This window comes from Pleurodeles waltl, chromosome 5, assembly GCF_031143425.1.
Source record: "Pleurodeles waltl isolate 20211129_DDA chromosome 5, aPleWal1.hap1.20221129, whole genome shotgun sequence".
Classification (NCBI taxonomy): domain Eukaryota; kingdom Metazoa; phylum Chordata; class Amphibia; order Caudata; family Salamandridae; genus Pleurodeles; species Pleurodeles waltl.
In genome coordinates, this window is record NC_090444.1 from 683,841,551 (window position 1) to 683,868,291 (window position 26,741).

Genomic DNA, 26,741 nt, shown 5'->3' on the forward strand with positions numbered 1-26,741 from the left:
TAAAACATACTGGTTATTGTCTGTGTGTATGAGAACTGCTGATTGTTCTATCTGGGTAGAAAAGCTTTGAGCGCCAATCCAATAGCATTTAACTCCAGTTGACTGATGTGAAATGTTATTTCTGTTGGACTCCACTTGTTGCTGATTTGCAAATCTTGGAGGTGGGCACCCCAACCGTCTAGGGAAGCGTCTGTTATGATAAAGGTGGGAATTTGTTGCAGATGTGAGAGCCCCTTGGACAGATTTGATTGATGTGTCTACCAAGACGTGGCGGTTTTCATTATTGATGTAATCAGAATGCGGTCCTCGAAGGAAGCGTGCGCCTGGAACCACTGTTTGCCCAGTTTTTCGTGAAGTAGAGGCATCCGTAGATGGGAATTTTGGACAAGAGGAATGCAGAAGAAATCATTCCCATGAATGACTTGTAGATCCATACTCAAATTTCCTTTTTTTTGTAGAGAGCTTGTGAGATAATTGACGAATATTCTGCTGTCTGTCTTGGGTGGGAAATGCTTTTTGAATAGCGAGAGGCAGATGGGCACGTCTGTGGCTGCTTGATGATGCAGCTTTAGCTTTTACGAGCCAGTTGTCCAGGTATGGAAAGACATGGATTCCATGTTGTCTGAGGTGAGGTGACACTGGGGCCAACATCTTCGTAAATATTCTGGGGGATGACTTTAACCCAAATCGCAAGACCTTGAATTGTAGTAGATAGGTGCTGGCTACCTGAAAGTGGAGAAATTTGTAATGCTTTGGATGTATCCGGATATGGAAATATGCGTCTTTGAGAACCAGTGACATCATATGATCTCCACTGTTTAGAGGTGTAATATATCCAGAAGTGTTACCATTCGGAATGATTGTTTCTTTAGAAACTTGTTCAATCTTTGCAGGGTCTAGAATGGGACGCCAATGTCCAGAGGGTTTCTTTACCAGAAAGAAACAGGAGTAGAATCCCCGTCTTTTGTGAAGTGGTGGAACGACTTCTATTGCCCCTTTGTTAGAGAGGAGAGGGTAGTCAGTACCATTGTTTAGTCGTTGCTTTCTACTTGTATCTCTGCCGTGGGCAGACAGTTTTTATTTTGTAGAGTGCTTATATGCCGCCACTGGTGGTAGTCTATACTGTTGCAGTTGTACGTATTGGGGGTGGTAAAATGTCTGGGCTGATTAAAATTGTTGCCTGTAGGGTTGATAGCTGCCTCTAAAGGTATAAGCTCCTATTCTTCTAGCTCTTTGATAGGGATGCTTCCTGTATTGCAATGTTTCAAGAGATTTTGCTGTACCCCGTGCCAGCCTTGATGGACTGTAAGGCCTCATCCACGTGTTTTCCAAAAACTGACTCACCGTCAGATGGCATGGCCAGTATTTTACTGTGTATCTCTAGCCGGAAGGAAGTGGATTTCAACCATCCTTGTCTGCAGAGAACTGTCACACCAGCAAGCAGTCTTGCATCTAGTTGTTGATACATCAATGGCACAATCAATAATTTCTTCAGATATCCATTCCCCCTCCTGGAGAATTTTTCAAGCTTCCAGTTTGGCATCTTCTGGGAGCAAGTCTATATATATATGGACATATTGGACCACATTTGGCAGTTCTAACAGCACAATATGGTCAGAGAATTTGCTGCCCTTACTGTTGTGGCTGCCACAGTGGAAACTCTTTTCCCGATATTGTCGAAACCGATGCCCATCCCTGACGGGAGGAAAGGAAATTCGTGTGGAGGTTTTTTTTTTTTTTTTTTTGCGACATTGCGCGGTTTGTGACACTACAGAAATCTGGTTTAGGTTGACCGATCAGACAAGTTTGAGAATCTGCAGGCGCTTTACATTTTTTAATCCAATCGTGGGATTTATGTGGACACCGTAGCCAGGGTTTTAAAGGCTCTTAGCCCTTCTTGCCATATGAAATCAGTATAGCTTCACTGATTTCTTAGCTGGTTCTTTAAAATCATAAAGAAAAACAGTCTGTTTCCTTAGTGAATAGTAGGATCTCGAAAGTCTTGGCTGCTCTCTCCATTAAATTGTGGAATCTGCCTATGTCTTCTGGTGGAGAATCTACTGTCGCTATAGGAGGTGGAGTGGGAAAAAGGTAATTTTCCCACTCGTATGGTTCTGAGGTAGTGTCACATATTTCTCCCTCCTCTTTGTCTTTGTCTGTAGACGAAGGATCTTCATCTGGGGGCTGGGCTAAGGTGGCTGTTACTTCAGATATAGGGGCGGCAGGTCTGTCAATAACTCTTGATGACACATGCATAGGGGTTTCCATCAATTGCACCTGTCTAAACGCTTGTGTGATAGGTGTTGCAGGAGTTGGCGGTGGAAACCTGCGATAATAGTCCTGGAGCATAGTTTTCAAGTTTATTACTAGTGACATGGCATTGAACTAGACAGTTCTTGTTGGTCTTGTCCAAAACATTGGTGATGGTAAGGCTCCACATGCTTCCTCGATGAGTAGTATTTGTCCTGATACGGATTGTCATCAAACCCCAAAATCCTGGCATTTTACTTGTAGCTGGGATGAACTACTAGCTACTCCAAAAGGACCACCGTCCTCAGTCATAATCTTTGTCCAAGGTGTGTAGGTGGGTAGGGTAATACCTTACTTGAAGAGGTATGTATTGGTAAACTTTTTGATGTAGATGCTTTTTCCCTTAGAGGGATCAAAGACAATAGAGGAAACATTATGTTTGCTGATGGTTTTTCTCCCGATTTTAAATGTTCAATTGTAGATGTTATCTTCCTCGACTGTAAAGGCATCGTTGACAATATTATCAATTGTGTTGTAGCTGACGGGAGTGATAACAGTATCATCGTCAGCGAGGTCAAAGAAGAGATTGTTCTTGTCGATGGAACCATCGTCAACAAGTCCATCATCAACATTGTCGTCGTCGATATTTGTGAGCGCGCCAACAAGTGTTGCATCAGTGTTGGAATTTGTCGTTGATGGGAAGTCTAGGAAGATGGCCGTCGATGGTGTCTTTGCTGACTGGCATTGCAAGATCCTTGTAAGATCCTTGTAGTGATGATAGCGTTGATGAAGAAATTTTCATGGGAGATACCTCTGTGGTAAAGGTCGACCTGGCCGTCATCACTGTGGATGCGGTCATTGAAGATGCCTTTTGTTTACCTTTGTTAGTACTTTTTGGAAGTGCTTCTTTCAGGAAAGGTGTTGAAGGTTAAGAATAAACCTTTTCAGAGGCAATTTTATGTTTTTGGAAGATGAACAAAGGTCCTCGTGCCTCTTTTTTGTGCCCAGCAGAGGTTTTGATATTTAATAACCTTTGCAGGTGGTTCTGAGGAGATCTTGTCCTTAGACTTAGACATTTTAAGGGAATGTGAAGCCTGTAGAGAGTCATCACTATCCTCAGATAGGGGGCACTCTTTTTCTGTAGCCGTAGTGAAAGTCTGCCTTCCCTGTCTTTCAAAGTCTTGTGAGAAAAGGTGTGACAGATCTTACAGTCTTGCACCTTGTGCTCTGGATGGCGGCAGTATATGTGGGTCGTCGGAATTAAGCCTTTTTTTCCCACAGGTGTCACAGGCTCTGAAAAAGTATTTTTTTGATCAGTTGCAACACATTTTTCAGTCAAAAACTGCAGGTATTCGAGTCTGAGAACAAATCTGATGAGAAATTGCTAAGAGAAAGTAGAGTTTTGAGCAGAGCTCAATGGAGACTCCCTTCACACGACATGCAGTAGAATATCTGAGGAATCCAGTCTCTGCTGGGAGTATTTTAGGGGGTGTTGTCGCCGGGTTGCTTATAGCTTAAGTTTGCTTATTTTATTTTTGTAAAGACATATGTAGGCTATGGCAGAGACTGTCCATCGCCATCATGGCTTATGGTAGTTCACCTATTGCTTTATTACAGATAACATGGGACTCCCACTGCGAAGATGGGCATGTGAATCTATGAATCTATGAAAGATCTAATACTGGAGAACCTAAGATGCAGATCAATTCTACTAACAAAAAGCATCTAACCACAGATCAGAAGCAAGAGTAAGGAGGGATGGTAGTGTATAGTGGTAACAGGCATTGACAATATACCTCTGGAGTAAATTACTAAGTGTACCTACTGTGTTTCAAAATGTAAATTGAAACCAATACAGTGCCTTGAAAAGTTAGTTCTTATTCCCCCACCTTCAAAAGAGTTTGGGAAAAACATGCACTGACAGACAAGACTGGGAAACCATCTCATAAGAATGTCATCACTTTAATCCAATACCCTCCATGCGCAAGTTTCCATTCACATGATTGACCACCATCTTTTACATGTGCATCACCAACAGTCATCAGCCTTTCTAACATGTTTCTGACATGGGGGCTGTAGAGACACATACCAAATGTGAAGATGGCTGTGTAGATATTGTGAAGGACAGAGGCCAAGGTCTAACAATTCTGGAATCACCATGAAGGGCAGGTTAGCCTTACAGCACTTTACTCCTGTCCTCGTTCACAACTAGTTGGTAATCCTTTTCACAGCTCTCAACATTGGGAGCAGGGAAAAGTAGAATATAAGCCCAATATGGAACAAAATGGTTATTCAGCACTTCATGGCAGAAAGTCATCTTTTGACAGAAAGATACATATACTGAATAATGTTTGGATAATGCAGGTCGCTGGCATTCAAATGTATCAATGGGAATGTGTTCTTTAAGGTCAAATGTTGAACGTTTGCTCTGTTGGAATGAGCATCAAGTCTTCTAAGAGCTCCTAATACGGAAATGAAACAAATGCTCTCCTTATAGTGACTTTTACCACTTTGTTGCATGAGAGTAAGACAACCACCAACCTGTCCCAATCAGTTCCTCTGACATGCCAAGGATTTTGCCATTAGCAGGTAAATGTTAGACCGCTAGAGATATCTGGGTTGTGCATGGCTTATTCAGTAACAGCAGCTTTGGGTTTAGGCTAAGGGAGATGGAAGACAATTTCTCAATTTAAAACAACAACAAAAAAAAAAAAAAACCTTAAAACACAACCAAACAAAAATAAAAATAGTAGATAGCTTCAGAATAAAAAAGTGCCAAGAGAAAGGAGGCCATACAGTCAAAAGGTTTGTGCATGAGCGAGGCCAAAACTAAATTCAAATCCCTCTGAAAAATACTCTACCTAACAGGAGGACAAAGATGCACACTGCACAGAAATATGCTGCAACAGCCAAATAATAATGCTTACACCAATCGGACAAGATCACTGTATCAATCAAATTAGGAAAAGGAAGTCAGAATACCATTTGAAAAGGCCTTTAAATTTCTAGGGCCCAATGACAAAATCTATGTGAGAAAATGATGGTCTCTGCGGGACCACTCTCAACGTTAACAATTAAGTTACAAAGAGACACAAACTTCCCTTCACCTTCAGTTTTCAGGCAAAACATGGTAGTGGTGTTGTTGGTTAGGACTTGCACAGCATTACCCACAGAAGCAAAGGAAACACACTTTAGTCATGGAAGCAAAATAACCCTTTGTGTGACAGATGGCAAGTGTATGTCCTGGTAAACCCAGTGACCGATGATCCTTACAGTGAGACTCAAACTGGACTGAGAGGAATCTATGGTCAGATTAATGCACAAATTCAGTGTCTGAAAGGATTCCACTTCAGACATCCGACTCCAGGGGCCATAAACAAGACGCACTTGTGGTTTCCACATGCCGAGCGACACGAGATATGAGGGCTGCATAGCATAACTAGCGAATGTCAGTGGTTTTGCCTGCTAACAGGAACAGAAACTCACTTTTTTCAGGGAATTGCTAGGGTTTTTTTATTTTTTATTACAACACACTTACTCCCCCCTCCCCCAACCTCCTGGCTATACTCAATGGGTATTAGTCACAGGCCTTGACTATATGCATAACCTGCTGTAAAAAACCAAGCCGCAGTTTGGTTTCTCGCCAGACCTGCCCTGCCCTGCCTTCATTAGACTGTCACATGAACTGGTGCATGGTCAGTATATAATAAAATATCAGTATAAGCTGCAGCTCACTTGTTGGCTCTGGGTATCATAGGTTTTGAACAACCAACAAACAATATTTATCCCTCCAATGAGAAGGGTCTGGTGGACATAACAGTCATCAACAAAAAGTTACAGATGAAAATGTCACCAGTTTCTTTTTTTCCAGGATTATTTTCATAATTTTTATTTAAACTATTAGTTTCTTAGGGAAAACCATAGGCAAGCTACAAAAATGACCCCTTGATAAATTCATTTTTTTTCTGAAAGATGTAGCTTTCCAGATTCACCAATGGGTTTCAAACTTCTTTCCACCACAAACTGTAAGTGGGCATAAGCCACTGAAAATAGGAACTAAAACATCTACTACCACTTAGAGAAATGCAAAAAAAAAAAAAATGACAGGGGTGAGGGAGCAGCCTTTTTTTTAATACACAATTATGGTTACTGAAATCTAGGAAGATGGTAATCTTAGCAAAGTAACCCTTTTGTTAATGCTATTTTAAGGGGGTGGGGGAGATCTCTTGCCCAGTACTTCCCCCATTTAAAAAAAATATATATATTATTATTATTATATTACATCTATCTACATCTATCTACATCTATCTACATCTATCTACATCTATCTACATCTATCTATATCTATATTTTGGCCATTTTCTCAGTTCCTTTCACAGTAACCCGTAATCTCCAGGATTTCATGAAAAACGTGCACAACTGACTTGGATATGTTTTATCCAAAAAAAAAAAAGGGTTCTGAAGGCATAAGTGCGGTATGCAGCGGACCAAACATCAAGAAAGGGATCAACATTGGTGGGCGAAAAGAAAGCCTCATAAACTAAGAGGTTAATAATCATGATTTTAAATAAACATAACTACAGAGAGGGGACTGCCACTGTGTTGGATATATGAAGAATTTTTTAAAAAGCACACACAAACACACACTTTCACTGAAAAAACAAAACAAAGGGAAAGGTTATAAATCAAATTCTCCCCATGCAATTTCCCATATGGATTTCAAACACGACTACATTCCGAACTGTTGAAAAGAATTACACCAAATTTGGAAGAAAGGTAGATCTTGGTCCAGAAAGATCTCCTTTTGTTATTTGGGGTAAATCCGTTCAGTAGTTTGAGATATATTTAAAGTACATATATATAGATATCTAGATATGCGGATCATGCTGAGATCTGATTGGCTGCCAATACTTCAGCTAGGAAGTGTTGCCAGCCAGTTTGGGACTCTGACTCCCGAGTCCCAAAACAAAAGTATAAAAGGAATTAAAAGAAGAGTAAAGAAGGGAGCAGGGTAGTAATACCCTGACCTAGAAGGCCTGACGGTGGAGTCCCCAGGGACCCAGCCAGGGCCAAAAAGAATTAAAATAAATACAATTTACAGTAAAAATTCGTGGCCGATCCGCGAATCCTGGTGAAAATGTTAAAAAAAAAAAAAAGAAACATGGTCTCCCGCTTACAGTGTGCCAGGTCTCGGGAGCATATAAGTAATAATGTAAGGAGAGGGAAGGGTAAGGTGCAAACAACCCCGAGGCTGATATGGGCCCTCGGGACCACCACCTCCACAGGGCCAGGTCAACTATAATTGCACACAAGTAGGCCCGCGTGGACACCCCCTCTCCAGAGCTCCAAGGCCAAGCCCCGGGAGACCACCACCTCCCCAGAACTTGGCTAGGTTTGTAAAGGGGAGGGGTTGATGTGGTCCCAGGCCCTTTTAGGCCCTGGAGACCACCACCTCCACAGGTCTGGCCCTACACAGACAACCCCCCACACCCCTAGCCACCTTCCTATGTCCGAGGTGCTGTACACCCCCCCCTTAAAATAAATTGGCCTGGCTCTGGGAGATGAGATCCTGGACCAAATACAGCCCAGGGAAGGGGACCATGTTGCCAGCATCCAATAATTGGTGGGCCCTGGGGGATGGGGTCCCAGGTACAAAACTGGCCCAGGAAGAGGGGAGTGGGGTGGCCCTCCTCTTATATTAATTGGCCAAGCCAAGGGTGATGAGGACCCTTGGGCCCCAACCTCCTATTATATTATTGGCCAGGCCCAAGGGGATGGGTTGGAGTGGGGCAACGTACCTATGGCATGAAACTTTAATTTTCGCCCTCCCCATACACTGCTAGTGAGCCCACATATTACTACGTTAATAACATCTTGTATGACATTGTTCATAATATAACTGCAACAGTTCCAATAACATTAGTGATAAAACTGTTACAGTTAGTGATTATAATTACAGTTACCTAAGATTTGTGTTGAATTTCTATGGTATTGTGCATTTAAAATTGCAATGCACAAAACGTATGGCATAACTCATGCAACTCCTGTTTTGTGTAGTCTTTTTTCTTAGCCATTTTAAAATGGGGGGGGGGGGTTCGTGGGGGTTTTCGGGATTGCGAGGTACATTAATTATGGCAAGTGATGTATGCTTTGCATTCTATAACTGGGGAATGATGATGATGATGAAGGAATTCGTTATTTAACTGTAAATCCACCTCTCCAGCTTTGGTATCTTTCATACATTCACATGTCTGAATCATTCCACATTCTCAGTTTGGGAATCCACAGTAATCTTAAAATAGGAGTAGTTTGTTAAGTAGCACATCCATCTCAACTGAAGCAACATGCACTTCAGCCAATAAGATGGGACTGCCAGCTCTCCTACTCTTCCCAGAGGCCACTAAGCTCTGAATTGTACCACATGTTATTGAGGCGGTCCTAAGCACAGCTCTGCTTTAACCTTTCAGTGCCCTCACCCTGTTACCTTACCTGGTCTACCTTAGGACTGAAACAGCCCTACCTTCAAGTTTCAGACTTTTGCAAGCAACTTTTAGGGAAATTCTCTATTTGAAATGGGCCATGGAGGCCTTTTTCAGCTATCACCATGGCTGACAGAAGAAATCTACTTTCAATATCTGCATTACTTGTGGTCAGGAGAAAGTCTATACTGATGTCCTATATAAGTAAGGGATTTTTTTTTGTTCACACTATGCAAAAAGCTGTTGCGCTGACATTTATGGAACCTTTCGATCAAAGATACCAAAAGATATAAAAGTGAACAGCACTGTGCCAGAGAAGAAAAACACCTTCCTGTCAAGGAGATGCCTCAGATTCTGTGAGAAGTTCTCCTTAAAGTACTTCAAAGAAGGCAGTGCAAAAAAAGAAGCATGTGGACTTTCCTTCAATAGACATACAACCTAAAGGGCCATTTCATCAAAGAAATAATGGAGTTTCCTAAGAGTGCATTCCAAACATGAAGAACCAAGCATAAGCAAAAGATTAAGTGAAAATGAAGTTTTCTAGACCTTCCGATTAACTTCCAATTAGCTGAAGAAAAATGAAGTTCATGTTCCTTCAAATGAGGTGAATGTGCTACTAAACAAACACTGTTGTGAGGCCTATGGCCATTTTAACAGATTACTGATATTTAAGATTACCTGGGATTCACAGCCTGACGTCTGGGAATGACTTAAAGCAAGTGAACATATGAAAGATACAATGCTGGAGAACAAGGTCTTATAAATTGTAAGCTTAACCCAAAAGGTGTTCTGGCATTAGGAGTAAAGAGACTAAAGATTACTCACAGAACCAAACCATAAGAGAAAATTAACATTTTGAGTTGCTTAGGAAAGATTTAAGACAGATGGACAGTGCAATTTAATTCCAGAAGAGTAACCACCTGCACTATTCTTCTGCATTTAGGGAATTGAAGACAACACTGAAGGACAAAGGGGACAGGGAGATTTGTAGGGAAACACTACGGGCTGCAAAAAAGCAGGACCCTACTTGTAAATAGTCCTATGACAGAAACAGAGAATCTAACACAGGCAACGCTTTTCAGTGGTGAGCCACTAAAGCTGGTGTAAGCCATTTGAAATGAGCCAATAGTGGGGAATCCTAATAAGGAGCAATAAGACTGCAAAATTCTGAACCAACTGACATCAATGTAATAGATAATAAGGTATATATGATAATCAGAGAGAAGATTATTCAATAATTTCCCACAAGGTCGGACTGGGCATTAGGCGTTTCCCGAGGGAGGCTGGCAGTTCAGTCGTTTTAAAAGCACTTCAGGGTTCCTTGTATATCTAACAGTTTTCAGGCAACAATAAAAGTGCTAAGATAACTCTGGTGATTAATGTAACTTATGGAAGGAGATCAGGGTCTTGTCTAGTGGCAGTTTTGAGACATCTAAGGTAGCGCAGAGGGTAAATATGCCTTCTGCAAAGAACGTGTACTATGCAGGTTGCTGAACAGTATTTTATGTACATAGTTCCGTGGGGTACTGCTTTTGTCACAGATCTCCTTAATATGCCTTCTGCAAAGAACGTGTACTATGCAGGTTGTGTAACAGTATTTTATGTACATAGCTACGTGGGGTACTGCTTTTGTCACAGATCTCCTTTAGTTACTGTGCAGTTAATAAATTACCATAATAATCTAGCAGAGCGAGCTACAAAATGCCAAAGAGCGGCATGCAAACTACATAGTAAAGATTATGAAGTTATGTTTTTTTCAGTCTTTGATAATGCTAATTTTGCTATAAAAAAAAAAAAAAAAAAAAATCTAAAAAAGGGTTTGTTTGGTTAGAGATAAATTATTAGTAAAGTCAAACCACTGTGTTATATTCTGAATCTTAAGTTTAGGCTTCCCCAGGCTAGCACTCATAATGCCTACCAGTATTGATGGCATGTGAATCGTTCATCTTGTAGACCCCTTTGTCTTATGTAACATTTTCTATTTACTGATTTACACACACATGATTCGTTGTCTTTCCAATGTAATGCGATTTGTGTGATGTAAAGTGCTCCAACACCTTACCCAGGTAAGAGAGGCACTATAAAATAAATGAAATACATGAGAGAGTGGTCAGGCTCGCTGGCGAGGCACCCTATGGTGGCTGGTTTAGCAAAATTTGCCAGGGTTGATTTGAGTTCCCAGTCCAGCCCTCTTTTCCTAAGAACCTTGTGATGAACAAGTTACTTTCTGTAACCCATTACCTGGTAGAAGCTATATTTAGCTGCAGATTCCTTACCTTTGAATTTCCCCAAGCGTCAGACTGGATTTGGAAATTTTCGCTTGAGCAGAACCCCTACATGCCCCGTCGGGTTGCTTCGTTCGGTTCCGTGTTGTGTTGGATGTGATGTCGCAGTCACATATATTGGCACCCCCCAGGCACACAGATATCCTCTACTTTTTCACGACTTACCACATCAGGAGAGCAGAAACATGAAATATACTAACGATGGTGCATCCAAACTATGGCCCTAAACGGGATCACCCTATCCCTAGCAAATGAGTCTGCAGAGAAGGGAGGCCTGTGTGGGTGTAAGGAATCTGAAGCTAGACCGGTATAATGAATTACCGAAGGTAAGTAACTTGATCATAGCTGCAGATTCTTTACCTCCGAATAGATGCGCAACCCATACCATCCTGACGTAGGCTGCATGCATATTTTCCTACACTAGGAAGTGCTGCAGGACCAAACAGACAAAATGTCTAGGCAGTAATGTTTTGCAATCGTGTGCAGTGTGGCCGAGGTTGCTGCCTGACAAGTGTTCAGGACTGGAACACTGCATACCAATGACGTGTCGCAGCTTTTCTGCTGGGGGAATGGGCCCTCAAACGGCTGCTTTTTGGCTAGTGCGTAGCAGATTTTTATAAAGAGAACGACCCAGCATGAAAGGTTTTGTGTCTGTTCCTTAGAGGGATGCGGGAAGCAAAGAAGGTGAGCAGGGTGACAGTCTGTCCCAAATGAAATGGGGTCACCACCTTTAGGAGGAAAGAGACATGGGTGCGAATAACCATTTTATCAGGAAACACTGAGATATGGAGGCTTGAAGACAAAGCCTGCAGCACATTCACCCTTTGGGAAGATGTTATAGCCGCAAAAAAGGCTGTTTTGGTGGTGAGCAGCCTGAGGGGACGATTATGAAATGGATCAAAGGCACACATCAGAAATATAAGAACCAGGTTCAAGTCCCACTGAGGCATAATGAATGGTGAAGGTGGAAACATGTGTACAAGCTATTTAAAAAACCTATTTACAATTGAGGGGATTATATAAAGTGGGGTTGGTCAGGCAGCTACAAATAGAGCAGAGAGATAGCCCTTAATTGTGCCCAGAACAGAGCCCTGCTGGGAAAGGTACAGAATGAAATGAAGACCATCAGATAGAGAAGCAAAAAGACCACCTATAGAATACTCTGTACAATATTTTACAAATTGTTTCCAACAGCAGGAGTATACTGTTTTGGTGGTGAATGTCTGGCTCCCAGAATAACTTTAGAGACTTCTGGAGGAAGGTCAAAGGCTGTCAACTGTCGCCGCTAAATCCCTACGCATGAAGGCGTAGAGTTGACACGTTTGGGTGGAGAAGCCTCCCTTGCTGCTGCAACAGAAGGTCCTCCCAAAGGGGCAGACTAATCCGAGGATTGATGCTCATTTTCAGGAGCTCAGGATACCAGACTCTCCTTGTCCAGTCCGGAGCCAAAAGGATTACTTAGGCCTAGTCATTCTTGATCTTCTTGAGAACTCTAGGCAAAATTGGTATGGGCGCAAAGGAGGCCTGAACTCTTATCACAGCAAAAAGCGTCACTGAGCGAGAGCCGCCATAGAAAGAACAACGTGCATTACTGTTGACACTGCACATTCTCTTAAGAGGCGAATGGATATAAACAAGGCTCGCCTAACTGCTGAAAGTCCTTGCGCCACTGCCAAATGGAGACGCCACTCATGATCTAGTAGGCATTGATGGCTGAGTTTGTCAGCCCTGGCATTCAGAGAACCTGCCAGGTGCTGGACCACCAGGGTTATGCCCTGCTTTTTCAGACATGTCCAGAGACGCAGAGCCTCTTGACAAATGGTACACAACCCCACCCCGCCCTGCTTGTTGCAGAAAGTAGCAGAAATAAGAACCAATGCCTACTTCTGACAACAGAACACTTTCTATGGCTTCCTTGGCTAAGAGAGCTGTAACTTCCTCTCTGAGCAAAATCATGTGATCCTCCGCAAGCCATTCGTGTGTAGGCCGTACTGGGGAGGAAAGGATTGAAAAGGTAGGGCGTAGACCTTCCAAATGAACTGCAGAACTCATGCGTCCTATGTTATGGACTGCCAGTGGAGGAGATGATGTGGAATTCTCCCTCCAACTGGACAAACATGGTCCTGGAGAATCAAACTAGCAGGGCTTGGAGGTTGCAGAAGCCGGGGGATTGGGTGGCGGACGATTTCTGGCTTCTGGGCCCTCTAGGTATGAAGGCACTGCACCCACGTCCTCACATAGCTTTGGGAGCTTGCGCTGGATGGGGGCTGGCAAAGGGCTGACACTGTGGTACGCTCTTTATGTGGCCACGAAAGGGATGAAAGGTAGACAAGAGGTTGCCAAGAGGCCCAAGGAATTGGCCGTAGCCTAAGAGTCCTTAAGGCGCTCCAGCGCTGGTTCTGCCTTCTCACCAAATAAGTGAGTTCTGTCAGAAGGTATGTTCATAAGATTTGCCTTGACAACCCCTGAAAAGCCAGATGTTCTCAGCCAGGTGTGGCAACGTAAGCTCACAGTCGACGAAACTGCTCAGACCAGCGAGTCAGCTGTATCAAGGCCACACCTAATGGTGAACTTCGCTGCATTTCTCCCGTCTTTCACTGCTTGGGAGAGGATGGCCCTGGCCTCCTCTGGGACCTGTGGCTGCACTTGCACAACCATATTCCATAAAGGTGTGTGAGAAATGGCCCAATAAACATGAAGTGTTCACCGATCTCAAATCACAGGCTGGTGGAAGAAAACATCTTCTTCCAAGTTAGTCCAGCCTCTTCGATTCCCTGTCTGGGGAAGCAGAAAGGGAACACGGCATGGGAAGTTAAATCTTAGAACTACCAAGCTCTCAGGGTTGGGGTGTTGGCTGAGGAAACAACGCTCAGTGAAGGGCGATGGTGGCAGACAATTGTCCTGATAACAGGAGTATCTGTGCTGGGCTTTGACCAGGTACCCAGGAGGACATCAGTAAGTGCCTCATTAAAGAGCAAAAGGGATTCAGAAGTGGAAGCCTCAGGCTGAAGCACTTCTGTCAAAACCTTAGTCTTGACAGCCACTGAGGGCAGTTTGAGGTAAAGGACCACTGGTGTCCTGCGCACCATTGTTGCATAGGAAGCTGCCTCCTCTGTAGCCACATTGGGGGGAAGAGAGCAAGCCAGAATCTGGAGAAGTGTCCAGTCCTCCCACCCTTCCTAGTTCCCCACACCAGTCTAATGACTGCTCTTACTGGGGCTCTAAGGGGTCCAGTGACCCCTCCATTTCTTCTCCAATGCCTGGCGGTTTCAAACAATGATCGGGCAAAGATCTTGCAACCCATGGGGGCTGGAATCTGCATTGTCCGATGCCGTTCTGGCTCTTGATCGTAGGAAATTAAAATGGGTCTGGAACTGGAGATGGCTGCATGGGTACGACCGGCACCGATCTGGATTTGGTGGTGTAAGACCCCTCCAAAGCTAATGCCGAAGCCCCTGAACTTGATGGAACCTCTTCCAACCCTGTGTGACCAGAATGCGCTTCAGAGGGGTCAGCCTGCTTGAATATATGGACCATGGCTTTATGGAAATCTTTTATCTGATCAGGGGTCCACTCCAGGTCCCGGAAATGGAGGGAGGTGTGGAGTCAGACGTGGCATTGACTCCCCAGAACCGTGCCTGGAACGCCAATGTTCCAAACTCGTCACGTCAGCTGATGGACAAGTTGTGGTGGAATTCTGCATAGACTAATTCTTTTTGTGCCTCTTCCCAGAGTGTCCTGAGAACCTCAAATGGGAGGAAGAGGACTTGTGGCTCCTGGAGCGGTCTCGCGACCTTCTCCTCAACCGGGACCGGGACCGTGACCTCAAAGGAGTCACGCTTGCGAGTGTCGACTGCCGTATAGCAAGCAACTTTAGGGACCACTCCCTCAAAGCCTTCGGTGCCATAGCCCGGCAGTCGCGCTCGAAACACCATAGGCTGACAAGGTGAGGGTCCGTAACAGACACGGCGCGGTGACAGGCACCACATGGTTTGAATCCTACCTTCCTGATTGACATCCTTGACACACTTTCAAAACTACTCGACAAAATGTTGAAAAAAGCCTGCCAAAAATTGACAGCGGTGTAGCTCTCTACAGATCTGCCCTACTTGGCGCAGAAATAAAAGAACCAGCGTCCGTGCACCTGGGTGGCGCCTCTAAAGGTGACTGCGGTGTCACATCAGGCGCCAGTGACGCTGACGATACACCGCGGAATCGAACAAGGCTACCCGAAAGCACGTGCAAGGGTACTGCTCAATCAAAAATGTACAGATTCAGTCAGACGCCTTCAGAAATTCAAAGGTAAGGAACCTGCAGATAGAAATCTCTATGAGATAAAATAAACTGCAACAACCTTGTTGAAAAGGAGAGCTGGGGTTTAAAAAAAAAATTAGAAGGTGAAGATATGTATGAATATTTCACGTTTGGGAAATATTTCATGGTGCCCTGTGAATAGAGGTTAAATAGTCATCATCAAGACAGACCCCCCCCCTAACCATTCTGCAAAGCAGTACAATTGTCAATACCACAAGCATTAGGCAGAAAGTGTATTTAAATGATTTAGCAAAAAAAGGCAAATTAAGTCACATTCACAGGCCCTGGCCGCCATTTTAGAACAGAAGATTTACAAATTAATGGGAATTAAGAATATTGTGCTTTTTTTAAATTTTCCTTTTTAAAATTTTACAGGGAGGGAGAGGAGGATGTCTTTGCCCGCTCGTTCCCAAAACTGTTGACTTGGAGTCTGGGTGTGCTTATGAAGCCCCCTTATGTGACCTTTTTAACCGTGCAAGACATGGGGACTGTGCTGAATATCTTGTAATGGCTGCCTTGAGATAAAAAAAAATTAAATTACCAAACATGCAAATTATTCACAAATCCCAAACTGGACAGAGTTACAAAACTGTTCAAAGTTTAATCTAATCACCAACTGGTATCCCAAAACATTAATTTCCCCATGTTAATTCATATAGGTAACTTCTGTAGCGGATTCAGAAAACAAACTCTGAACAGAACTACACTATATTTGGCAGAACATTAGAGCTTTACTCAGAAAGTAGGCTTTTCGTTATTTGGGTAAATTCACTCAAACATTTGAGAAATTAGTGCTTAAAGTGGGATTAAGGACAGTAATTTTGAAAAAATAGCGCTCTCTGGATGGCCAAGCGAGTCTTTTCCCCCATTGGCTAGTTTGGTACCGTGGTACTGAACCAAGGTGATTTGATTGACATACTGCAATTTCTAAGAAAATGTTGCCATTACACGACAGAGTCCACAGGTTAAAAAAAAAAAAAAAAAAATTATATATATTTTAAATAGTAGAACCGGGCAGGGAAGAGATATCCCGACCGCCAGGCACTTGCATGGGCACCCATTGAAATACCCCCACCGTACCTAGGGGCAAAAAAAAGAAAAAAAAGAAAAGAAAGTTCAGACTGCTGGTCCCATGGCACTGCTGTGGGACCCTGCATGGTCATCCTGTGAGGTACTAAGTTACTCCTGCCGTAAGAGCTGCTGCACGAGCGAACGCCTATCGCAACGTGAGACCACGCAAGCTTTATCCGGTGGTGCCTGCACTGTACTGGAAGTGTGAAATCTTGCTTGTCAATACAGCAGAAGTACAGTGGTAGTCATGGAAGGAAGAAAAAAAAGAAAAAACAAATATGGATGGTCTGTCCAAAGGGAAGGGCTGACTGGGGGCCTAAGCAATGCTGACTGGACACAGGGGATTTGGGTGATGGGCCTGGTGGCAGGCTAAATGCAGTAACACGTGTTGAGGTGCAATGGAAAGCCTTTCACAAAAGTTAATGGATTACCTTTTTGTTAAATACTGATGTATTTGGCTGTCAAACAGCTCATAAACCTTTGTCTTGATAGTGTGAACGTGTAAAAATGACCCCCTCCCCCCAAAAAAAGGAGGAACTACTATTTAAAAAAATCTGCCACATTGTGCGGCATAATTTCCCTTTTGTGCTGCATAATTGTGATGATCCTGTCATATAATTTGGTCATCCTCTGCCTCATAATAATAATAATTCCTGTGCTCCTGACAATAGTTAGTTCAGTAAACTATTATTAATGAATTTCAGTGATTACCTGTCTAATATGGTCCAATATTGCTATCAGGAAGTTATGGTGACATAATAAGCCGTAAGGCCAAAGGAAATATTGGGTCGTATTACACATTACCCATGGTGCATTTTTTAGATTACATATTTAATTTGTGGTAGTTAGTTTGAAAAGCCACGTTTTTCAAAGTACAGCTAACAATGGGCACTGAATGGAATTAGAATGTTTATGTTTTGTTTACCTTTCTTTAATGAAGTACTGCTAAAACAGTGGGCAATGGTGAAGGCCATAACTGGAAGTGGAACTGTCAGCATCAAATAATCTTGTTTCTGTCAGAATGTACCACCCACACTTGTAGCAATTTTCAAACAATAATGAAACTCATACTCTTCCCTAATACCAAGAAAAATAAGCAATGGTAAACTAAAAATGTTTGGCCTGTATAAGGAGTGTGCTAAGCTACTGACTTTGCCAATGCTTGTTTGTAAGTCAATGCTATCATTGCTATTAAAAAAAACACACAGAAAAAAAAAAAACTAATTTAAAATACTTAAAAAACAATCACATCTCAAACACTCTTCCATGGAACAGAAGACACAAGAAGAGGATGGAAAGCCATCAAATCAGAAGCAAATAGGATTGACAAGAAAACCAGTAGGTTGACGCAAAGTCCATTTCAAGAACTAGACACAATAGGTCTTCGGCAACATACAACACATCACTGACAATACTACCTGATTGCTGTGTATCTTAAGAGATCTCAGGAGTGCACTGATTCCACTTTCCAAATGGAATCTTCACCCATGGTGCTTTTTGAAAATCGAGCAGTGTCACCTGTGGAGCCACAGATGAAATGTTGCAGTGGAACTATATTTTATGTCAAGAACGGAGGCTCATATTATACTTCTCTAACTTGCTTTATTTCAAACAGCAGCAGTCAAGAAACTACAACTCCCATATGGCTTGAAACACAGAAAGCCAATGGGAGACAAAAACGTAACCATTGAAGCACCAATCAAAACGATAGGAGGTATGTAATCACTAAGCTTGACTGCGACCAGCCCTCTTTCTTGCTGCTCGCAGTCAAGATAAATGACGACTTATTTCCTCAATGTTTTCCTTGATCTATTTATCGCTGTGCTTAATTGTTTTTCCATTCATTGTTGCGGCGCTCGCTTTATCTACATATGTTATTTTCTGTGTTTGTTTTATCCTAGTCAGTGCTTACGCACGTCTAATTTTAGGGCTCTTTATCGCCCGTCAGTGTTCCGCGCTCACGCACGTTCTGAGGCAGTTCAACTGCCGCTTTACTTGGAAACGGTTGCGCTCCTTACCGTACGAGCCGCGTTCGTTTCAGTTTTTCATTGCTGCTCGGTGCTCCGTCTTTAATACCCTTCAGACGGCTTCTGTTTCAACCTCCGTTTCCCAGAGCTTTGACGCTCGACCACGCCTCTCGGGGCGTGTATTAAGCCTTGCAGTCCCTTCGCTCCAAATTAACTCTTTCAGCTCCTTTTTTTTTTTTTTTTGTCCTTCTCAGTTTTTTCCTGGTTGTTTATTGAGCTTTGGCATAATGGAAATGCAAGATTCTCTCAGTAATTTATCGGACACTAATGAAATTGGAGCCTTTATTAATGAGGCTGTTGCGAAGGCTGTTTCAGCCACTATGAACAAAATGTCCAAGAACATTGAAAATACTGTTCATAATATGGTTTACAAATCCTTTCTGGCCCATTCTGCGGGGGATAGCAGAAAAAGAAAATACAAGGATTTGTCGATGCAAAAAGCATCCAATGGCGCTTCACTGACTGGTGAAGTTTCTTCACCCATGACTGAGGATGAACCTCCTCCCAGGCCTCCTTCCCAGGAGGGGAATTCTAAAAACACTTATGGGAAATGTAAATCCAAAACAAAGAATGTTGTTTCAGCGCCAAAACAGATTGTGATTTCTCACATTTCGGATACCGATGATGATGATGATGATGTCGGTGATGTTGATGATCTGGATAATGATGATTCAGATTTCTGGGGTTCGCTGTCACAAGCTTCCCCCTCAAAAAAGCCTAAATTGGATGTTTCTGACCCCTTTTCGGCCAAAACAGTTTTTGATTCGGATGGTAACCCCATGTTTGATCCTTCCCTCCCCCCCCCCCATATCATCCTAATTCCACTGAATGGACCCCTGCATCCCATGTGGGGCAGTATATTGCTTTCAGGTTAAGGCTTCCCCATGGCAAGCAGACGGGAGCCAAACTACAATCTGAGTGTCCCAGACCTCCTCTCTTTTCCAGTATCACTACAACTCCAATTATTGATCAACCACTTCTTACCTTTTTCTCAAAATTTGGCAAGGATCCCCATAAAGGGGTGGACAAGGCCTGGTCGAATTGCCAGGATAAACTCCTTGATCTGGTATGGCCTTTGGCCCGTATTCTTGATTTGGCAGAATCAGCAAAAATGGACAATGCTAATATTGATCCTACCGAGCTTTCTTTATGGACTCAAAGGGCATTTTGCCTCTTGGGTAATGCAAACGCTGCCATTACCCACGAGAGAAAAAAAGGATTACTACTCAAATTAGATCCTAAATTATCCAATCTGGCCACCATGGATCCTGGAATAAAAGTTGAAGGACGTCTCTTCGGGGATTCCTTTATTAAGGATTTGGGAAAGTTTGTCCCTACATTTGCCTCCATCGATAAGGCGCAACAGAACATCAAAAAGGTGTTCAACCAGCAGGTTTTTGCCAGGGCCGGTACAGGCAGGAGCTGCTCTACCGGCCGTTCCGTTCATCCTCAGGGATACAGAGGCTCCTCATACTCCACCTACGGATCTCAGTCTTAAAAACCCCAGTTTTATCCCCAAAGAGGCAGGGGTTACAGGGGTCGTGGACAACGCGGCTTCAGATCCAGCAACTCACAAGGTATGCCCTACTTCTGGGCTTCCTCCAATAGGTGGTCGGCTCCGTTGTTTCATTCAAAAATGGCGCACTTTATCCACAGATCCATCTGTTCTAAGCACTGTTCAAGGTTATCACATAGAATTTTATTCAAAACCTTACCAAGTTTGTCTTCCTCCCCATCTATGTTTTTCAACGGAAATGCCTATTCTCATTTCAGAAGAAGTGCGTTCCCTCCTTTCAAAACAGGCCATTCAAATTTCATCACCAGACCCCTCCGGGTTTCTCAGCTCGCTCTTTTGGTTCAAAAGAAAAACAAAAGTTCAGACCAGTCATAAATCTAAAAAATTTCAATCAGTTTGTTGTGTATCGACATTTCAAAATGGAAACAATTCTACATTTGAGGGATATTCTCCTCCCCTTAGATTTTATGGTTCGTTTAGATCTTCAGGATGCGTACCTTTCCGTCCCAATTCATACAAGTCACCGAAAATATCTTCAGTTTCAATGGCTTGGTCAAACTTACCAGTTTCCTCCCTTCCATTCGGCCTGTCGTCAGCACCCTGGTACTTTACAAAGCTGATGAAACTGATAATGGCGCATCTCCGGTCTTTGGGCATCAGGCTTTTAATTTATCTGGATGATATCCTTGTCTTACATCAGAACCGCTGCATTCTTCAATCCCATTTCCAGATAACTTGTTCCCTTCTTTCCCAGTTACGTTTTCTAATCAACGAAGAAAAGTCAAGCACTATTCCCTCTCAAAGGATAGAATTCCTGGGGTTCGAAATAGATTCCTCCTCTTCCACCCTCCATCTTCCTCAACAAAAAGTGCATTCCATCAAATCGGAGATTCTAAGAACACTCCGCAAGTCTCAGATTTTTCTAAGGACTCTGTCCAGGATTGTGGGCCTCTTGTCCTCTTCAATTCAAGCCATATTTCCCGGCCCATTGCATTACCGAGCACTCCAAAGGCTAAAAATTTGTCATCTCAGAAAGGTCTTTCCTATTTGGAAATGATCATTCTCGATCAAGAATCCCGCCTAGAACTCCAATGGTGGATAGACCATTTAGATGCTTGGAGCGGCAGAGCTATCTTTCCATCAGCCGATGCAAGCCTGACGGGTTGGGGCGCCCGTTGTGGTCGAATCTCGACTGGAGGTACATGGTCGTTAGGAGTCCAGATTGCACATCAATTATTTAGAGATGCTTGCGGGCTCCTTTGCAATCAAGAGCCTGGCAAAAGACAGGGTGCAGTGTACCATCCTCCTCCGGATGGACAAAGTTTCGGCTGTCCGTTACATAAACCATCTAGGAGGAACCAGATCAAAGCTGTTAGCAAACCTGGCAAAAAGCCTATGGGAATTTTGTCTTCACAACGAGATATCTCTCGCTGCAGAATATCTCCTGGGATCTCTCAATCAAACGGCAGATTGGCATTCCCGCTTCCTCAGGGATTACAGCGATTGGAAACTTCATCCCTCAGTTTTCCAGTCTATCCTCCACAAATGGGGCCCCTTCAGCATAGATCTCTTCGCCTCCCGCCTCAATGCCCAACTACCTCTCTTTTTCATTTGTCGTCCGGTTCCTTCGGCATTAGCCTCCGATGCTTTTCTTCAGGACTGGTCACAGACGGTCAACTATGCCTTTCCTCCATTTATAATGATCACCAGAGTTCTGGCCCAAGTCAGGCGGCAGAAGGTGACTGCCATAAGCAAAAACAACAAGTGATGGACGGAATGCTGAACATTGTCAAACACTCACCCCCAGTCATAGATCTGGGTTTAATCCATCGTTCTTTTGCTCACCATGCCACCCCAGTTTGGACCCAGCCATATGCAAATCAGTCTTGACCCTGTTCATGGGAACAGTCCAGACCGAACTGCCAAGCCAGGTCCTCACTGGACCGGAAACAAGCATCCTGGGACCGGTTTCGGGGTTTCACCCCTCATCAGCCAGGCTAGCTTGAATCCAGTGGCATGGGAAGCACGGGACCCACGTCTGGGCATACCCTTCCCACTTAGGGCGACAAAGCAAAAACAACAAGTGATGGACGGAATGCTGAACATTGTCAAACACTCACCCCCAGTCATAGATCTGGGTTTAATCCATCGTTCTTTTGCTCACCATGCCACCCCAGTTTGGACCCAGCCATATGCAAATCAGTCTTGACCCTGTTCATGGGAACAGTCCAGACCGAACTGCCAAGCCAGGTCCTCACTGGACCGGAAACAAGCATCCTGGGACCGGTTTCGGGGTTTCACCCCTCATCAGCCAGGCTAGCTTGAATCCAGTGGCATGGGAAGCACGGGACCCACGTCTGGGCATACCCTTCCCACTTAGGGCGACAAAGCAAAAACAACAAGTGATGGACGGAATGCTGAACATTGTCAAACACTCACCCCCAGTCATAGATCTGGGTTTAATCCATCGTTCTTTTGCTCACCATGCCACCCCAGTTTGGACCCAGCCATATGCAAATCAGTCTTGACCCTGTTCATGGGAACAGTCCAGACCGAACTGCCAAGCCAGGTCCTCACTGGACCGGAAACAAGCATCCCATAAGGGTACCACTAGAACCAGTCACAAATCTGGTTTCCCCCCTCTCTTAGAATTGACAATCGACTTTCCCATTCTTCTTCCTCTTTTCCCTTCCCTTCTGCTGGATTCCCTAGGGAACCCTCACCCCCTTGTACTCAACAAAACACTCATCCTTTCAGGCTGAAAGGTGTCAGGTCTTCCCCATCTTCCATCCCAATTTCAGAAGAGGCTACTGACTTCATCAATAAAGCCTGGGCTCCCAGCACCAGGAAAGCGTATACTTCCGCTTGGTCTCTTTGGTCAAGCTAGTGTATGGGAAGGGACCTCGATCCAATTTCAGCAGATATAAATTATGTAATTAACTTTCTGGCCGCACAAACTAGTGCAGGTAAGTCATACAGGACGATCAATTTGTATCGATCAGCTATTTCTATTCATCACGCCTATATCAACGGAAAACCAGTGGGTGAACACCCATTACTATGTTGTCTATTAAAGGGAGTAACATTTTCGATTCCTCCGTTACCTAAGTACTCAAAGTTATGGCATGTCAATGTGGTATTGAATTTGTTCTTGTCTTGCCAAGATAATTCTGAAATGTCTTTAAAAATGCTTTCAGCAAAACTAGTAACCAGGTTACTTTGCCTAGTCTCCATTAAACGTTTATCGGACGTTAGAGCGTTAGATGTTACTTCTCAACAGTTTGCCCCTACGGGGATGTTGTTCTTCATTAACAAACGTACCAAGACTAATTTACGTACAGTTTTTTATCCGTATTTTCCCAATCAACCTAAATTGTGTGTGGGACAATGTCTCAAATGTTATGAAGCCTGCACAGCCAATCTCAGAACGTCCTCTCTCCCCCCCTGCTACTTATTTCTTTCCGGAAACCCCATAATCCTGTGTCATCGGCGACTCTCACCAGATGGGTTAGTTGGGTAATGTCCTTTGCGGGTATAGATACCTCCATTTTTGTGCCTCATTCCGCTAGGGGGGCTATGGCTTGCAAAGCATTCTGGGTTGGTTCTAGGTTAGAGGACATTCTGAGATCGGCCTACTGGTCCAATGATAATGTTTTCAGGACATGTTATTGTAAGCCAGTTCATACTGCAACTTCAGTAGTGATTAATATGCTTTAAAACAACATAATATGAGCCTCCGTTCTTGACATAAAATGTAGATTTTCCTAGTATATTATGACGGAAAGTTTTAATTTTATTAAAGACACGGAGGCGAGTATTATCCCACCTCAACAAGGAGACTTTTCTGATTTTGTCTTGTTCTTTCCCTCCCTCACAGCAACTTCCACTCCATCTCAATCTTCTACCTGATCGGAGGATGGTTCTGTCGGCCCCAGGCGTGTCTTCAGGACATTCAGCTCCTTACCAGCGGAGTCTCTCTACTGCTGAATGTCTTCTTCACTCTGTTTTTGGCTGGACTTAATTCAAGATACCTGTTCATTAACTTTAGCAGTTGCAATAGTTCTAGCTTTTTTTCCTTTATTTTCTCATACTCAATAGCCTTCTCGCATCAAGAAAGAGGGCTGGTCGCAGTCAAACTTAGTGATTACATACCTCCTATCATTTTGATTGGAGCTTCAATGGTTACGTTTTTGTTATCCATTGGCTTTCTGTGTTTCAAGCCTTATGGGAGTTGTAGTTTCTTGACTGCTGCTGTTTGAATTAAAGCAAGTTAGAGAAGCATAATACTCGCCTCAGTGTCTTTAATAAAATTAAGACTTTCCGTCATAATATACTAGGAAAATCTACATTTTTGTTCTTTTGTGAGTCGATCGGTTTGAGTCACTTCTTAGATAGCACCAGCACAATAAATATTGGATAGCATCAGCACCATAAATATTTGTTTTAAAAAATGTGTCCAAGTTATGGAAACTTTGCTTTTTGCAGGCCGATCAGAAAAAGAGAACCGGAAATTAGGATTGGGACTGGAGAAAAGAAGTTGTGGGCTTTGGAGGGATGGGATAGTAAAAGATAGTAACATTTGCTGAATCTCGTTTCCTGTGTATTTTCTGTCCCCCTTGTTTAAAAAACAAAAACTGAGAAAAAGTATATATTAGAAATGGCAGTTCAGGGAATCCACTGGAATTAGTCAAGAGGCACTGTAGGAATTGTACAGTAATGACAATAAGATGGAATGAGAATAAAAGCCTCTCTAAAAAGCTGCATTGTTAAAAGGGGCAAGTTGAAACCTACATTTTCAGGAAAAGTCACAGTGTAGTATTGTGAACAAACTGCAGAAGACACTAATGAGAGTAGCTGTCTGAGACACAACTGAGAGGTTCATCTCCTTACTGAGCAGATGTGGGAGGTTGCAGGAGACCGCATCACATAAGGCTAATGAGGTGGAATATCACCTCCTGGAGCCTGTGCCTCAACGACAATTCTTCTCTAGCAGTTATTTAACAATTTTCTACATTGCATATCTACTTACACCTATTAGACCACCTTACTTGCGACTCAGTTTCACATTATGTAAATCGGTAAGCAAATCAGATGAACCAGAGTGAAACTAGAGTGAAAATTACTAAAGAAGGAGTTCATAGGATTGGACTGTGGCAAACTGTTGACACTGGCGGCAATTTCGTGAGTAGGTATCCCTTAAAACGCACTGGCCCAACTTAAAAAAAATTCAATTTACCAAACTGGTAAATCCTAAATCTTGTGATAATCATGTTACCAGCCAAGCTTGCTTGTAGTTCAGAACTTCTCAATATGCCTCACTTTTGGTCTATGAAACCATATTCCAGTATTGATGCTATCAGGCTTTCTTCAGTGGCTCCTAATTCTTTTCATGGAACCTGCTAAATCCAGTGTTTCTGATGTGCTAGGACCCCGAAAAAAAAATATTGCTCTCTTCCTCCCACCTCACTGTATGCAACGTCTGAATTAAAGACGATGTATATATATCCCTGTTCAGGAACAAACTTTCTTAGGATGTTCAGAGGTATCCTTCCCTTGTCCTTCAGGAAACTTTGAATTTTGTTGATCCTCTGGTTAAACTGTATACTGTGAGTATATATGTTAGGCTCTAGGCCGGTTAGTGTCCAGGAGAAATTTACGACGCACGCAGATCCGAACAATGCCACCCGAAGGCGCACGCAAGGTACTGCTCAGCAAAACAATTCTGGATGCGGAGCTGATGCCTGGGAATTCTAAGGTAAGGAATCTAGAAGTCTCTATCAGATATACCCCGTGCTACTTGGAATACAGATGGCAAAGATACCACACAAAGAGGGTGTGAACTACATTTGAAATAGATTTGGGCAAAACATGCTCTATAGAATTTAGGATACTAAATTACCCATGGGCAAAATGCTTTCTCCCTATGCAACTTCAGAATCAGCTGCACCTTTGATTGAGGCCCACAACTTACTAGGTAACAAGTGTCAAAATAAAGTAATGTAATCAACTCCCATTATGCTGGACTCAAAACAAGAGCATATAACTAGTAAAGCTTACCAATATACTTGAAAGGTTTTCCCAGCTTTGTAAGTTGACTCAGAGTTTGTTCAACTACATTTGTAGTCCACTGGTTAACTTTGTTATGTTGGTAGGCATTGCCGCCAATGGCACTTTCTATGGACTAAAACAAAAAAGAAACAAACAGTACTTATTGGAAATATGCATCTAGTGATATGATTACATTTGTGTCGTTTTGGGAGAATGATTAACCAGCCGTTTTCAACATTAACACTGTCATTCAAAGATTAGTCCATCCGTTTTATCCTCTTTGGTGATCATATCACAATATGCTAAAAACAATTTAGAAAGGAGCCTGGCAGAATCATTGAGCAATCAAATTACAGAACTCGGTTTCAAATTAACAAGGAGAACAAAGCTTTAAACAGATGGGGCTGCTACTTTTCCAAGGTGAAATGACCCTTTAAACTCTGAGCGACTGGTTTATTGATGTATTACAGTAGGCTGTTACACAAAAGAGTAAACATCAGGATCGAATACTGAAGAAATTCATAGAAAATTTAAAGTGACAGTATGTCCAGAACATAACAGATATAAGTGGGAGGATACAGACTAGTGTTCATTCGGAGGCCCAGTCCTGTGGAAATGGTTATAAAAACGTTTTCAATTCAGCACCTGAATTTTATCGGCCTAGTTTCAGGTTAGTCATTAAGGACTTATGGTTAAGAATATTGGACCGTGCCAATTATTTTGCAACTGTACTTTGGTTTACTTTACTTAC

The 26,741-nt window shown here is 43.0% G+C and overlaps 1 protein-coding gene across 2 annotated transcripts in view; it reads right to left on the minus strand.

Moving 5' to 3' along the window:
• The window catches only part of DYNLT1 (dynein light chain Tctex-type 1), a 68,757-nt gene that overhangs the window by 12,174 nt on the left and 29,842 nt on the right, over positions 1-26,741 (minus strand). For both annotated transcript variants that reach the window (XM_069234587.1, XM_069234588.1), the window contains exon 3: positions 26,000-26,123. In XM_069234587.1, the coding sequence (XP_069090688.1) occupies positions 26,000-26,123 (124 nt within the window). The remainder of the gene's footprint in view (positions 1-25,999; positions 26,124-26,741) is intronic.